Raw genomic sequence first — 13,998 nt, forward strand, 5'->3', positions numbered from 1 at the left:
ATAAAACATGATTGTAGTACAATCATGAATATCATGCTGTTTATTAACAGATTGATTTTTAAATTGACATTAATGTTGCTAAAATATGAAAAGTTGTAACTGATGATGAATCTTAAACAGTTGGCAAAAAATAAGATGCACAGATGAGGACAGAATTATAAGCCTGCCTTTGAAAAAATTATGTTAAACAGAGAATTTCTTTTAAACACAACTTTTCCAAACATACTAGATGTGTTTTTTTTTGTTGTAGGAAGACAAAGTGAGGACCTAGACCATATTTGCTGACTCAAAGATCTTTCAGACTCCTAAGATATCCTCTTTTCTTCATGATTTTTTCTACATTGATGAGATTCCCAGCTACAGACCAGGGCTGCCTCCAGAACTTTTTCATAGGGGTGGCCACTAAAAATATTGGGGTAGCACAGCAATAACAAAATTTCCAGTTTTCTTATGCTGTTGTCAAATATACTTAAAACAGATAGCAAAAAAAAAGAGAAAATAATTCTATGTCTACTTAATTTCCTGTTATTAAAGTTGATATCACTGAAAATACATACATATGAAAACCAAATATAATTTTTAATCCATAAAAACCTGTTTTCATAGATTGATTGTAGCGTGTCTTCCTCTCTTTTGTACTCAAGTTTATTGAAATTAGTACCAACTTAGACATTAATGGAATTGCATTTTTCTTCCATATGTAGCCAGTTTGCACAACAATCAAAGCCCTCTGCTGTCTAATGTATAATTTGGGATTCTGGTGTGAGGGTTCAGTACTGAGGTAAGTAGCCCTGAGCAGAAAGCATTGATTGAAGTCTCCACTCCTACGCTTTTTGTTCATCATATATTTGACAACTTTGGCATGGTCTTTCCTTTCAATTGCCTCCTCCGTCTTACGCCTGTGACAAGCACACATTTCTCCAAACCAGAGAAAAGATCTTCACGTGTTTTTATTCAAACAGTTTTTTGAGCAGAAACTTAAATTCTGGCAGTGACAACATTTATCCAGGCTTAAAACCTGCTGCACCAAACCTGTTCCTCTCATATGATAACCTCATTTATCATGAAAATAAAAAAAACAAAACAAAACAAAAAACAAACAAACAAATCATACAAACTGGTAACATGTACAAAAGCTGGTGTCTAATTTGAAAATGTATTTTGCTGAGCTGATACAGACAGATGATCAGTTCTTCTAGGCAGGTGATTAGACTCAAAACCAGATCTATGAAAATACATGTTCAGGATCCATTTCAGACACCCGTGAAGCCAAAAAAAAAAAAAAAGCTCATTACAAAACAAAGACAGCTTCTTTGTTAGCCCTCATGCCATCTCTTTTCAACACCAAAAATATTACTCAAGAGGACAGCAGCTGAAATATGAAATCCAAAGATGATGATGCACAGAGAGCCCTTTGTATCTCTTCCCCAATCAACAAACGTCATATATGAATTTCTCACGTTTCCTTGTGAGGAAAAATTTTTATTTATTTATTTTGAGCCTCTTACACTGTAGGGTAGATTAATATTTCCTAAACACAAGAGATAACAGTCCTTCAACCCGTTTCAGTCTGTCTGTTTGGCTTCCTGCTCCTTCCTGCATGTGAGAGATGTGATCTCAACCATCAAATATAATCCCACGGTATAGTGCAGACATAAATATTAAAAGAGGCACTATCATGGCCTTTCATTTGTTGACATCTTTATGCACAAAAAATCACACCGATAAGAATCTCAAGGCACGGCCAGCGTCAAATACATTACTCCTTGTACTCCAGAAACTGCTGCAATCTTTTCCGATGCTCTGCAGACAGCTGAACAGCACTGAGGATCAAACAAAAACACCAAGGGTTATGATACTCAGCATGCAGTTTTCTTTCTTAATCACACAAAATACTACTCAGATTTTAAATTGTAAGCAGCCTTACTTTAAGTGATCACCAAATGTGGTTGTTATCCTGTAGATGGCAATCTTTAGTGTGGCCCTGAGAGCAAAGCGCAGCGTTTTGTATGTCGAGTCTCCCATGCTGCTGGTCGACCTGACAGGCTTACTGGAGGCATGGGGCAGCTTGAAGTGTCGATCGACAGCCTGCAGAAGAGAAGTACAACTGTCCTGTACATGTACTACTTAAAATGGTCATTGTGCTTAATCAACCTGCGTTATAGTGAACTGGGCCCTATTAAAAATGGTCTCCTTATCCTAATGGAAAAGCCATTAGAACAGTTGTTTCTACTGTTCTTCTGTTTCTACTTTAAGGGAGCACAAGAAAATCTCCAGCAAGTATATCCAGAATAGGTAAAATAATATACTGTAATTTACCTCTTGTAAGACCAGCATGCAGCTGAGAATGCTGGGTAATGTAGTCTGCACAACCCCAAACTGATCTTCAGAGAATGAGGCTTGAACAAGGTAAGACAGCCCTGTAATGGAAGGAAATCAAAGAAAATAAATGAATATGTGGGATGGAAATTGAATTCAAATCAAATGTAAGTATTCACAGTTTCTTCCTACCTTCCAAAGCCCAGATGTGGGCCTGACTGTCAGCAAAGAGAGCCTGACTCGAGGCTTCTGGGAGCTGCAACACACAATGTTAGCTAGCAGGAGTTTTTTCCCTTTAAATTAACAGATGCAGACTCACAATGCTAAATTAGGAAGTTGTTAGTGGGGCACACTTAGTGTGACTACACTACAGCACTACAGCATGCAAGTGTGGTTAAAAGAAATATACATAAACCTCAGAAAGTAGACTAACCACATTAGTTTCTACACAGAGGAAGCAGGGAAATGCAAGTAGTGAGATTTTTGTGTGATCAGAAAAAGGAAATCTCTAAGCATATACTCCAAGCACTAAACTGATTGTCACATGACCCCTTAATTCAAGCTCTAAAGGTAATTAGTATGCTCACTGGAAGAGCAAGATGGATAGAAAAGAGATGCATTAGTAATGCCTCCACCATTAGGTCCAGAACCAGGAGATAAATTAGTAATGGCTACTACATGAGAACGCTAGATTTGTTTAAAAAAAAAAAAAGAAAAAAAAAAGACAAAACTCTACCAAGCCAGATAAGAGCATGCCAGAGCCCCCCCAGTGTGGAGAAGTTTAAGGGAGACAGCATGCACATGCCACACGTTCTTACCTTGTTAAACAAATACACTATCAGCACTCGCTTTGCCAAGAAATTTTTAACCTAAATGAGACAATTAAATGTAGAAGTGTTTTGGTGATAAAGTTTAAAAAGAGAAAAAAAAGACAGACTAACACAAATACTAGCTTTTCACACTTAACCCTGGGTCAAGTCCCTGACTTAAAGTAAAAGCGCACTTCTAACAATAACCATAAACAGGCTCCCGATTTGGCACATTTCCCAGAACCTTACATCTGAATTTGTGATATCCCTGTTAATTTTCACATCTGTCCACCCCTGACTGTAGGTTTTTGGAAAACTAGAAAAGCTGGCTGAAGTAGACCACAGCACTTGACTCCTGTTATATTATTCCTGAATTAATAAGTGTGAAAAGCCTTACGTCAGAAGCACAGTGCAGGACCAAAAACACATCATCATTTGGCTTTGAGACAAGGTTTTAGTACCTGTTCTCTTCTGTTCTGGAGGAACTGAGCCAGAAAACTTGGTTTGGAGGGTTCCTGCTTGTCACTGGGAACTGAAGCTGGTGATGGCGGGGGACTGCCATTAACCTGGGAATCTGTATCAACAGAAGGTTAAAGCTTATAATGTACCCAAAAAATGGATCAACCTATCAGACCAACCAAAGTAAAAAAGTATCACTTCATTTCCCCCAAATATGCCATCATAAAAAAAAAAAAAATAAAAAAAAAGGAACTGTACCAGTCAACACATTCTCTCTTTTGTCTAACATTGCATTTTATTGCAGTTGTACGATCTGAATGACCTGACGGCTCCCATTATTCCCTACTCACCTGTGGATGTGGACCAGAGTTTGGGCACTCGCCTCATGATGTGGGGGCTCTGCACTGTGCCGTACCAAGGTGAGCCTTGCTCCACAGGAGCAGCAAGACGCCGCAGTGCAGGAGACATAAAGGGGCTGTCCAGATCAGGGGTGAATGGGGCTGTTAGAGGGCTCTGCTGGCCTCCAGCAATGGACCGAGCGAAGACTGAAGCTGGAGTTTTCATAAAAGCGGTAGGCCTTGGACTCATGAAATCTTCTGTACCTGAGGTTAGGATTACAAAAAAATTAAAATATACATAAATGCCATAAACACACTCACACTATGTTAATATACTGTTATACAGTTGGCTGACATGGACAGCCACTTCTGTGATACTAATGTACCTGATGTTTCAGAAGAGGTCTTCCTTTCACTCCCACTTGACAGTGATTTGGCCCTGCCATTGGTTGCTACAGTGTCATGATAGGCTACAAGTCTCTGGGTAAGATCAGCCAGCAGAGAGAGGCACTCTTTACTGATAGCATTCCAGTTATGAGGATGTCCACCTGGGAATAAATAAATAAGAAATACATTCTGAGCTAGATAAAAGCACAATCTGAATATCTGACATACGTCAAGATTTATTCTTACAAAAGAACTATGGCTCCTGCCTTGCATGTTTGATGTTTGTGATTGATTTAACTTGAGGTTTGACGTGAGGTCAGAAGGAGCTTGACAGTTGATTACCAAACTCTACATATTATATGCCTGATGTCACAATCAGAAGAATGGGCTATACAGCTATAGAAATAATAAAAACTTCTTTTGTGCAAAGAAACTATGATCAGACCTGGTTGACTCAGACTGAAGACTTCACAGCGTCGTAATGGAGAATGCTGAGACAACAGAGCCAAGTCCTGCAAAGCTAGGAACTGAAATTTGGGAAAAGAGAGCACCAGAATTTGGTGATCAGTGGGGTTTAACCTAAAATGGATATGCTTGCAAGAATATAAATGTGTTTTGTACCTACTTTTAATAGCATTGGCTGCTTTTCAGTCAGTACTTTAGGAAGGCAATGGTCTGCATCCTCAGTAAAAGATGACTGCACAGGAAAACTGTACTCCTACAGAAGAAATGTATTATGTTTAATTTCATTTTATTATTTATTTATTATCTTTCATTAGAAACTGTAGTCAAGATGCTTTTCAGTCCTTAGAAACCCATTGCCTTGACACTGCTGCCCCCTAGTGTTTCCAAGTTATTAAAAATATAAATAGAAGTTGTGTAGTCTTGATTATGGATGTTATTGTGGTTACTATGTACTGTTTTCCACTGACCAAAATCATTTTGTAATGGTCAGCAGAACCTCTGTATGAAAGAAGGATATATAACATGACACACACACACACACACACACACACACACACACACACACACACACACACACACACACACACACACACCTCTAAATTGACAACTTAAAAAAAAAAAAACTAAACAAAAAAAACAGTTTGTGAATAAATGGCAATTTTGAAATAGGTCAATAGCTCCTAGAGGAACTGGACTCAAGATAGGATTTATTTTATTTAGGAAATGTAATTATCACAGTATTAAAACAGGAAGAAACAACCTTCCCTCGATGACTTGTTAATGATACTTAATATACTGAACAGCACAATTGGTTTTAAAATATTTAGAGATCTAAATTTCGCCTTTAACTGATACATACCTCAGTGAGAAAAATCCTAAAGAGCAGCAGCATGATGTACCAAGTGAAGAGGAGAAAGGTGGCACTGATCCAGAGGTGGTAGAGGAGGGAGAGGTCCAGCAATCCAGCTATGCTGTCAAGAGGGTGGGCAGAGCTGGAAGGGTAGATCACACATAACTATGATAATGCAGTGTTTTGCACGAGGCGAGCTACTGATCAGGCAAAAAGCATTGCTAAGTATTTTTAATAAATCATATATGATCTAACACTAACCTGCCCAAGTGAAGATTCAGTGTTTTACAGATCCATGTTCTTGGAATGTACCCTGTTGATATTAAATTTAAATAATGAACACTTCCAGTATGCTGTGCAGAGAAAGCCAAAATCCAGACAATCTATATCTATGTATCTATTGTTGTGGGATTTCTCTTTAGTGTATTGTCCTGTAATGTATTGTCTTGCTTTCATGTTACTTAGTTTAGTATGTCTGGTTCACACCTCATTCACGCTGGGAAACAGACGGTGAGAAACTGGTGAATGTCTCCCAGGATGCGGAAGCTCACACAGGAAGGCTTGACCCCAGAGTGGGGAAGATTCACACAGGTGATAGAGTCTGTCTGTTTAGAGCCAAGGTGTGAACTGCAACCATAAAAGCCTTTTGTTCTGTGACTGTGTATAAAAAGGACCTGAACTGTTCATTGTCAGAGACGACTTTCAGTGCCCCCTGACTGACGTCCCTCCTTATGCATGAGATAGCTGAAATAAAGGTGTTGTTACAACTCATCGTGTCTGCAGGCTTTGGTAATTAAAATTTCCACAACACTATCTATAGTGGGGTGTGCGTAATTATTCAGCCCCCTGAGTCAATATTTTGTAGAACCACTTTTTGCTGCAATTACAGCTGCCAGTCTTTTAGGGTATGTGTCTACCAGCTTTGCACAGCTAGAGACTGAAATTCTTGCCCATTCTTCTTTGCAAAACAGCTCCAGCTCAGTCAGATTAGATGGACAGCGTTTGTGAACAGCAGTTTTCAGATCTTGCCAAAGAGTCTCGATTGGATTTAGACACCAGACAGGTCAGGGATAAAGTTTTTGAGAAATTTAAAGCAGGTTTAGGCTACAAACAGATTTCCCAAGCCTTGAACATCCCACAGAGCACTGTTCAAGCGATCATTCAGAGAAATGGAAGGAGTATGGCACAACTGTAAACCTACCAAGACAAGGACACCTAAACTCACAGGCCGAACAAGGAGAGCGCTGATCAGAAATGCAGCCAAGAGGCCCATGGTGACTCTGGACGAGCTGCAGAGATCTACAGCTCAGGTGGGGGAATCTGTCCATAGGACAACTATTAGTGGTGCACTGCACAAAGTTGGCCTTTATGGAAGAGCGGCAAGAAGAAAGCCATTGTTAACAGAAAACCATAAGAAGTCCCGTTTGCAGTTTGCCACAAGCCATGTGGGGGACACAGTAAACATGTGGAAGAAGGTGCTCTGGTCAGATGAGACCAAAATGGAACTTTTTGGCCAAAATGCAAAACGCTATGTGTGGCGGAAAACTAACACTGCACATCACTCTGAACACACCATCCCCACTGTCAAATATGGTGGTGGCAGCATCATGCTCTGGGGATGCTTCTCTTCAGCAGGGACAGGGAAGCTGGTCAGAGTTGATGGGAAGATGGATGGAGCCAAATACAGGGCAATCTTGGAAGGAAACCTCTTGGAGTCTTCAAAAGACTTGAGACTGGGGCAGAGGTTCACCTTCCAGCAGGACAACGACCCTAAACATAAAGCCAGGGCAACAATGGAATGGTTTAAAACAAAACATATCCATGTGTTAGACTGGCCCAGTCAAAGTCCAGATCTAAATCCAATCGAGAATCTGTGGCAAGATCTGAAAACTGCTGTTCACAAACGCTGTCCATCTAATCTGACTGAGCTGGAGCTGTTTTGCAAAGAAGAATGGGCAAGGATTTCAGTTTCTAGATGTGCAAAGCTGGTAGAGACAGGCCCTAAAAGACTGGCAGCTGTAATTGCAGCAAAAGGTGGTTCTACAAAGTATTGACTCAGGGGGCTGAATAATTACACACACTCCACTTTGCAGTTATTTATTTGTAAAAAATGTTTGGAATCATGTATGATTTTCGTTCCACTTCTCACGTGTACACCACTTTGTGTTGGTCTTTCATGTGGAATTCCAATAAAATTTATTCTTATTTGTAGCTGTAATGTGACAAAATGTGGAAAAGTTCAAGGGGGCCGAATACTTTTGCAAGCCACTGTATATAGAGATAGAGAGGGTGAAGCTTCATTAATGGTATTTTAATTAATAAGGAAGTTACTTACCCAAAAAGTAATAAACAACGATGAAGTTCCTGACAGAGTAAAGTGCCTGAGTGGCACTGCACCTAACCACCAAAGGAAGAGATCCCTTGAAGCGAAGGTATTTGTATTGCTGGGGAAATAATATGTGAACATGAACAACAAATATTAACTCACACTAGACAGCTGCAACTGTTTTTAAATTTATTTATTTTATTTATTTATTTATTTATTTTTTTTGGGGGGGGGGGGGGGGGGGGGGGGGGATTTAATGGTAAATGGACTGATTCTCGTATAGCGCTTTTCTACTCTCCAGGAGTACTCAAAGCGCTCTATACAACATGCCACATTCACCCAGTCACACCCATTCTCACAAGCACTGACCCCAAACTGAGTGCTATCTAACCACATTCACACACATTCATACTCCGATGGATGCATCGGAGAGCAACTTGGGGTTAGTATCTTGCCCAAGGATACTTGGCATGCAGACTGGAGGAGCCAGGGATCGAACCTCCAACGTTCGGATCAGTAGGTGACCAGGGGTCCGTTCTTCGTACCTCGCTAAGTAAGTTAGCTGGATTTGATTGTTGACGATTTCGCGTGATCCTGAATCGTTCGGTTCCCCGAAGCTCATACGGGACTTGCTGTCATAGCAACAGATCCGTAAGCGTAAACCTGCTCGGGAGCAGGCTTACTTTATGTAAACAAGATTAGATCGCGGCCACTCAGGTATGTCCGCTTCATGTATACGAAAGCAACAGCGATATTTTACCACTGTTTTACCATAAATAAATATTATCAATGTAACTAAAGATAATGCAGAACTTGATCCTTTTATTGATTTCATACAGATACATACATGTCATTTCCTAAAAAAAGGGAAATGTACTATTAATCATTCCATTTGATGTATTTGATTATTTCAGATGTAATTCACAGTTCAGAGTAGTAATAGTAAATTACTTCATGTAAGCAAGATGAGAGACCACGGCTATAAAAGCGAAGGTGGATTTGGGAAGCCTGTCGCAACCATGTCCTGTCCGTTTACGCGAGCAGCCCATTGCGGAAGGTGTAAGATTGATAAGGAGAGTATTCAGAATTCAGCGTATATTGCGGGATAGACAGGATCCTTTAGCTCAGCGCAACAGTGTGCTCATAGAGAGATATCGATTTTCCCGTGAGGGTATTATTTACTTAACCAACTTGTTGACGAGGGGGTGCAGGACCACCACCTGTCTTTTTTTGCTCTGCCCTTTTCTTGGTTGCTGTTATAAACAAACAAACAGATTATTTCAGGGTCTCTTTTCAAGAGACTAAAAGCAATATAAGTGATAAATATTACCATTCTGTAGAATATTCTTATATTTCACTTTTACTTGTTCCCATGTTCTAGTGGGTCCTGTTGTGGCTCTAATGTGAAAGAGGATATAATGTAATATAATATAATAAATTTACCCTACCGCCTACTGGTGTTGGCCAGAGGGGCCGATGGCGCGATATGGCAGCCTCGCTTCTGTCAGACTGCCCTAGGGCAGCTGTGGCTACAACCGTAGCTTGCCTCCACCAGTGTGTGAATGTGAGAGTGAATGAATAGTGGTATTGTAAAGCGCTTTGGGTGCCTTGAAAAGCGCTATATAAATCCAATCCATTATTATTATTATTATTAATATTATTAAATTACTTACTAGTTTAATTTGTCAGCAACTTTCTGCCAGCCCTCTCTCCTTGCTTTTGCAGCCTTTGCAGTGTTCCCTTGCGTTTTAATTAAACTCTGAAACTCCTGAAATCCCTCACTCAAGAGTTCTTGCTCTGCTGCCATAAAATACTGAGCGCGCTCCTTCGACATTTTCGCCGACCAATCAAAGGGTTGCCGATCAATGTTTCTACTATCGATGCATAGCCCCTGTTAAGCCACCCAGTGATCTCACATTACTTCATCCAGCTATACTAATCGTCAACAACAGGTGTGTTCGGAGAACCGGAATAGCGAGCTCAAAGTTAGCGTGATGATTTGATCTTGGATGTGTCATTTGATCTTGGACGTAGTAAGCGAGGTACGAAGAACGGACCCCAGCTCTACCTCCTGAGCTACAGCCACCTCATTTACTTGTTTTGTCTCAGAAAAATATGTTGGAGCTATTCGCAGTCAGGATGCTAATTTTGATTCACTGTCACATGTGAGGCAGAATCACAGATAAACAAAGAACATTTTAAAGTCCACCGTTTACCTGAACAGTATGGAAGGAGACATAGTTCATGTTGTGGATCACACCCAGCAGACTGTGAGAGAATCCAACAAAAGCTCCACCCAGCAGAAGGATGAGATGATATTCATTCAGACACATCTGATGATAACTGTCAGGGTTGCAAATAAATGAAGGCAGTTAAACTGGAAGAAACGTTTAAAGCTCACCACCAAAGCTTAGTATGGTAGTCACTTACCCATCGGTCTGTGCACACGGGTGGCCAAGAGTTTCGTATCTAAATCCAATGGTAACGGCAGAACACCAAGCCACAATCATTCCCATGATGCAGTGGACCAGGGAGTTGACAAGCTGTCGAGGGTGGAGAAGCTGACCAAAGAGCGCGATTTTCGAGCATGCAATAGTTGGAATGACTGAAAGAAAAAACAGTAACAACAAAGAAGTTACATAATAGACAATTTTTTAGTGGAGTACCCATTATATTATCTTATCATTTAAAACCTGAGTAAAGCTTATTAAAGTAATAGCTGGCCCCATGGATGTGTTGAACCAGTACTAAACAATCAGGTATTTTAGTCGTCCTGAAAAGAAAGTAAAACTTAACTCATTTTACTTTCATTTTGTTTTATTATACAATTTAAAGAAAAACATAACACTAATCTTTTTATCCAAGGGAGAAGGATTGTGTGTTTTTCATGTTGTGGTGTCATTCAACAAACTATTCCCTATTTAACAGACAACATTAGTCCACAATCAAATTACTTAATTCTGTTAAACTAATGATAGCATTTTATTTATTATAAGCTCTACCATAACACTGAACTGGTGACATTAATTCCAGCTTCACTAATGAAAATGTACATATGATCTATCCACGTAACATGTTAGTAGTAAATAAAATCTTTAGGGAAGTTTTGCAGTGCTCTGTGACTCACCTGTGTAATACTCAAAGTTCAAGAAACCAACCATGATGATCACTCCACACAGCAGGATGAAAGAGAAGATGGCAGTTGCACTTGTTAGCATGGAGAAGCATTCTGGAATTTAAAAAAAAAAAAAGTGTAAGGTAAGCTTCATACACAGCTCTGAGTAATCTTAAAATGCAGCGTGGTGACTCACCTGATATGGTCTGGATGGGGTGGAGAACACTGAACTTGCTGAGGAACACAAAAATTGCTGTGCTGGGTGGCAACAACAGTACAGCCCAAGCAATACTGGCTGCAGCTCTCCAACAAATTACCTGAACAGAGCAGTCATTATTACATTATAGACATTATATAGTCCATCCTTGTCCATAGTCTTATTACGTCTCATATTGATTACTGCAATTCCCTCTTATTTGGTCTCCCTAAAAGGTCCCTTCATCAACTCCAACTTCTTCAAAATTCTGCAGCTCGGGTCATAACTCGTATTCCGTCAAGAGCTCATATTACCCCAGTTCTTCAGCAGCTTCACTGGTTGGCCATAGAAGCCAGGATAAACTTTAAAATCTTACTTCTCACATACAAGTGTATCTGCTCCTTCCTATTTGTGTGACCCGTTTCATATCACCACTTTCCCGCCCTCTCAGATCCTCATCTGCTATTCATCTTACTGTTCCGCCCGCATGTCTTATGGGGAACAGAGCCTTTAATGGTGGCTTTGTTCCTTGGCTCTGGGACTCTCTTCCCGCATTTAAGTCACAGCTCAAAACACATCTGTTCAAACTGGCTTATTCGCTTTAGTGCTGATTTTATCTGTTGTCAAGTTCTGTTTTGCAATTTTAACTTATTTTATGCATTTTATGACTTTTACTACTTTTAATAATTTTTCTCTTTTGTAAGGTGACCTTGGGTTTCTGAAAGGTGGCCTCAAATAACATGTATTATTACTATTATTATTATCATCATTATTATTGATCACCAAGTATTGGGAAAGAATAACCACTTGATTCAACGCTATAAAAAAAGAAATTTGAATCCATATGAAAAGGTCTTTTTTTTCTTTTTTTAAATTGTCTTACTTAAATTTCACATTCATTCTGTGCTAATCAGGTTGTAAAGGAAATCTCCAGAGAGCATGTAATTTAAAACAATATCTTCTGGGGTGTAAAATTCTGAAACCAAGATGCAAACATTCCCAATATTGCATTGCAATTCAATTTTCTCAAACAGTGATACCCATGTGGAACTGTTAATGCCTCGTTAAAGGTGTTATGTTCAAAATTTAGTTTTTGTCTTGCTAATAATGCAATGAAGTGGCTTCTGTTGAATATAGGTAGCTGGTTTGTTTTTGTTTGTTTGTTTGTTTTTCCCTTTAGGCTTGTTTTATAGGAAAAGGTAGGTATGAACTTAAAAGTGGTTTTGAATGACTGTTACATTAGAGGTAAAAGTGATTACTGGTAACTTCCAAAAAAAAAGGTTACTCATATTTAATAATGGATTGCATTTATATAGCGCTTTTCAATCAGAATCAGAATACTTTACTGATCCCTAGGGGAAATTATTTTTCGTTACAGTGCTCCATTATAAACAAGGCACCCAAAGCGCTTTAAACTGTAGTAGATCACTTATTGTCCAATAATCTGTCAGACATATCTTGCATGAAAGACATCAAATCAGTTTGAATAGGAAACAATACTCCTACCACAAGATAGAAGCTGAAATCATTTTTAGGCAAAGTCACTTTATATATTCTTTATTTTCCCCAGCTAAAAAAAAAAAAAATTACTGACATTAAACTTTTCCTTTTCAAGCCAGATCCGGTCAAAAGGGGGACGGATAAATGCAACAAACGTAACATAACAGCTCTATAAATATATTTAGGTGGCAAAAAAAATGGATTGATTATAATCTAGAACACATTGTAGGTACAATAAGTCAGAGTCATTAGGATACATGAAAAACAGGTCATTTCTCTATCATATATATAACGACTTCATAAATCCTATTGAGTACAGCCTATTTTCCAATAAAAACAAAATATCAGACATTACAATAAATAAATACATTTAAAAGAAAAAAAGAAAGAGAAACATCATTAGTCAATTTTTGGCACGACATCTTCACTTCATTCAATGTAACATAAATTTAAAATAAGTGAAAACATTTCAATTCAACATCAGCAATTCTTTTTCTGTCATTGTTTGGTAGAAACTACGGAGGCCTATATACTTTCAGTGTGAGCCCCCAGATGCCTATCGTTAATGTTTACAACATGCGTGAATCAAATATTTTCATATTTCAGTCAAATAATACAAAAAATCACTAAGTTAATTTTCCTTAGCGTTTTTGCTACCAGAAAACACGCTATACTCAAGTTGCTATTTAACGGTCGGGTTTAACGTGTGAAACTTACATATCTGTATAGTTGTTACTAACTTCACATTTGTAAAGACACTTTTTTCCCCTTTTACTTTGCTCGCGTTTCTTTCTTTTATTTGAATAGCCTCCATTCGCACCTCGGTTTCTCAACTTTCTGTAAACACTTTTAAAGATAATTGTAAATAAATAAAATCTGAAGACGTTCATTAGCTGCATTCAAAGAAGCTAGCATAAACAGATCTAAGTTTAGCAATCTAGGAGACACGAAAAATCACTTTCTAAATAGCCATCTGGTGTCAGAAGAAAAACACTCACCTTGCGGATAAACCAGCAACTCTGCTCTGCAGAAAACATGTTGTTTAGATAAATTTATGCCTCTCTTTGAGAAGAAAACGACAATCAAAACTATTTACGCCTCAGTTTCCCATATCGCGCCACATGCATTCAAAGGACCTCTGAAGGACCCCGATTAAAAGCTGTCCATCTTCCTGCCTGCTGCCAGCGTTTCATATTCATTCAGTATATGGATTTAACGTTGGGTCTTGAACTAA

General features: G+C 38.9%; 1 protein-coding gene across 2 annotated transcripts; it reads right to left on the minus strand.

Moving 5' to 3' along the window:
• Positions 1–932: 932 nt before the first annotated feature.
• On the minus strand, positions 933–13,874 carry ndc1 (NDC1 transmembrane nucleoporin). 2 transcript variants are annotated; one of them, XM_040016507.1, is made up of 19 exons: positions 13,763–13,874; positions 11,265–11,385; positions 11,081–11,182; positions 10,384–10,558; positions 10,170–10,296; positions 7,963–8,071; positions 5,889–5,940; positions 5,637–5,769; positions 4,938–5,030; positions 4,758–4,839; positions 4,312–4,473; positions 3,938–4,189; positions 3,590–3,702; positions 3,138–3,188; positions 2,512–2,575; positions 2,320–2,420; positions 1,928–2,088; positions 1,723–1,823; positions 933–1,596 (listed from the first exon to the last, which is right to left on the minus strand). In XM_040016507.1, exons 1-18 carry the CDS (start codon positions 13,799–13,801, stop codon positions 1,760–1,762), a joined length of 2,001 nt encoding a protein of 666 aa, XP_039872441.1. In that variant the 5' UTR covers positions 13,802–13,874; the 3' UTR covers positions 933–1,596; positions 1,723–1,759. The 2 variants fall into 2 exon arrangements, with proteins under 2 accessions (XP_039872441.1, XP_039872431.1); XM_040016497.1 differs by having other exon boundaries at positions 933–1,823.
• Between the last annotated feature and the right edge of the window lie 124 nt (positions 13,875–13,998).

Source organism: Simochromis diagramma, unplaced genomic scaffold (assembly GCF_900408965.1).
Source record: "Simochromis diagramma unplaced genomic scaffold, fSimDia1.1 OVJJ01000205.1, whole genome shotgun sequence".
Taxonomy (NCBI): Eukaryota; Metazoa; Chordata; class Actinopteri; order Cichliformes; family Cichlidae; genus Simochromis; species Simochromis diagramma.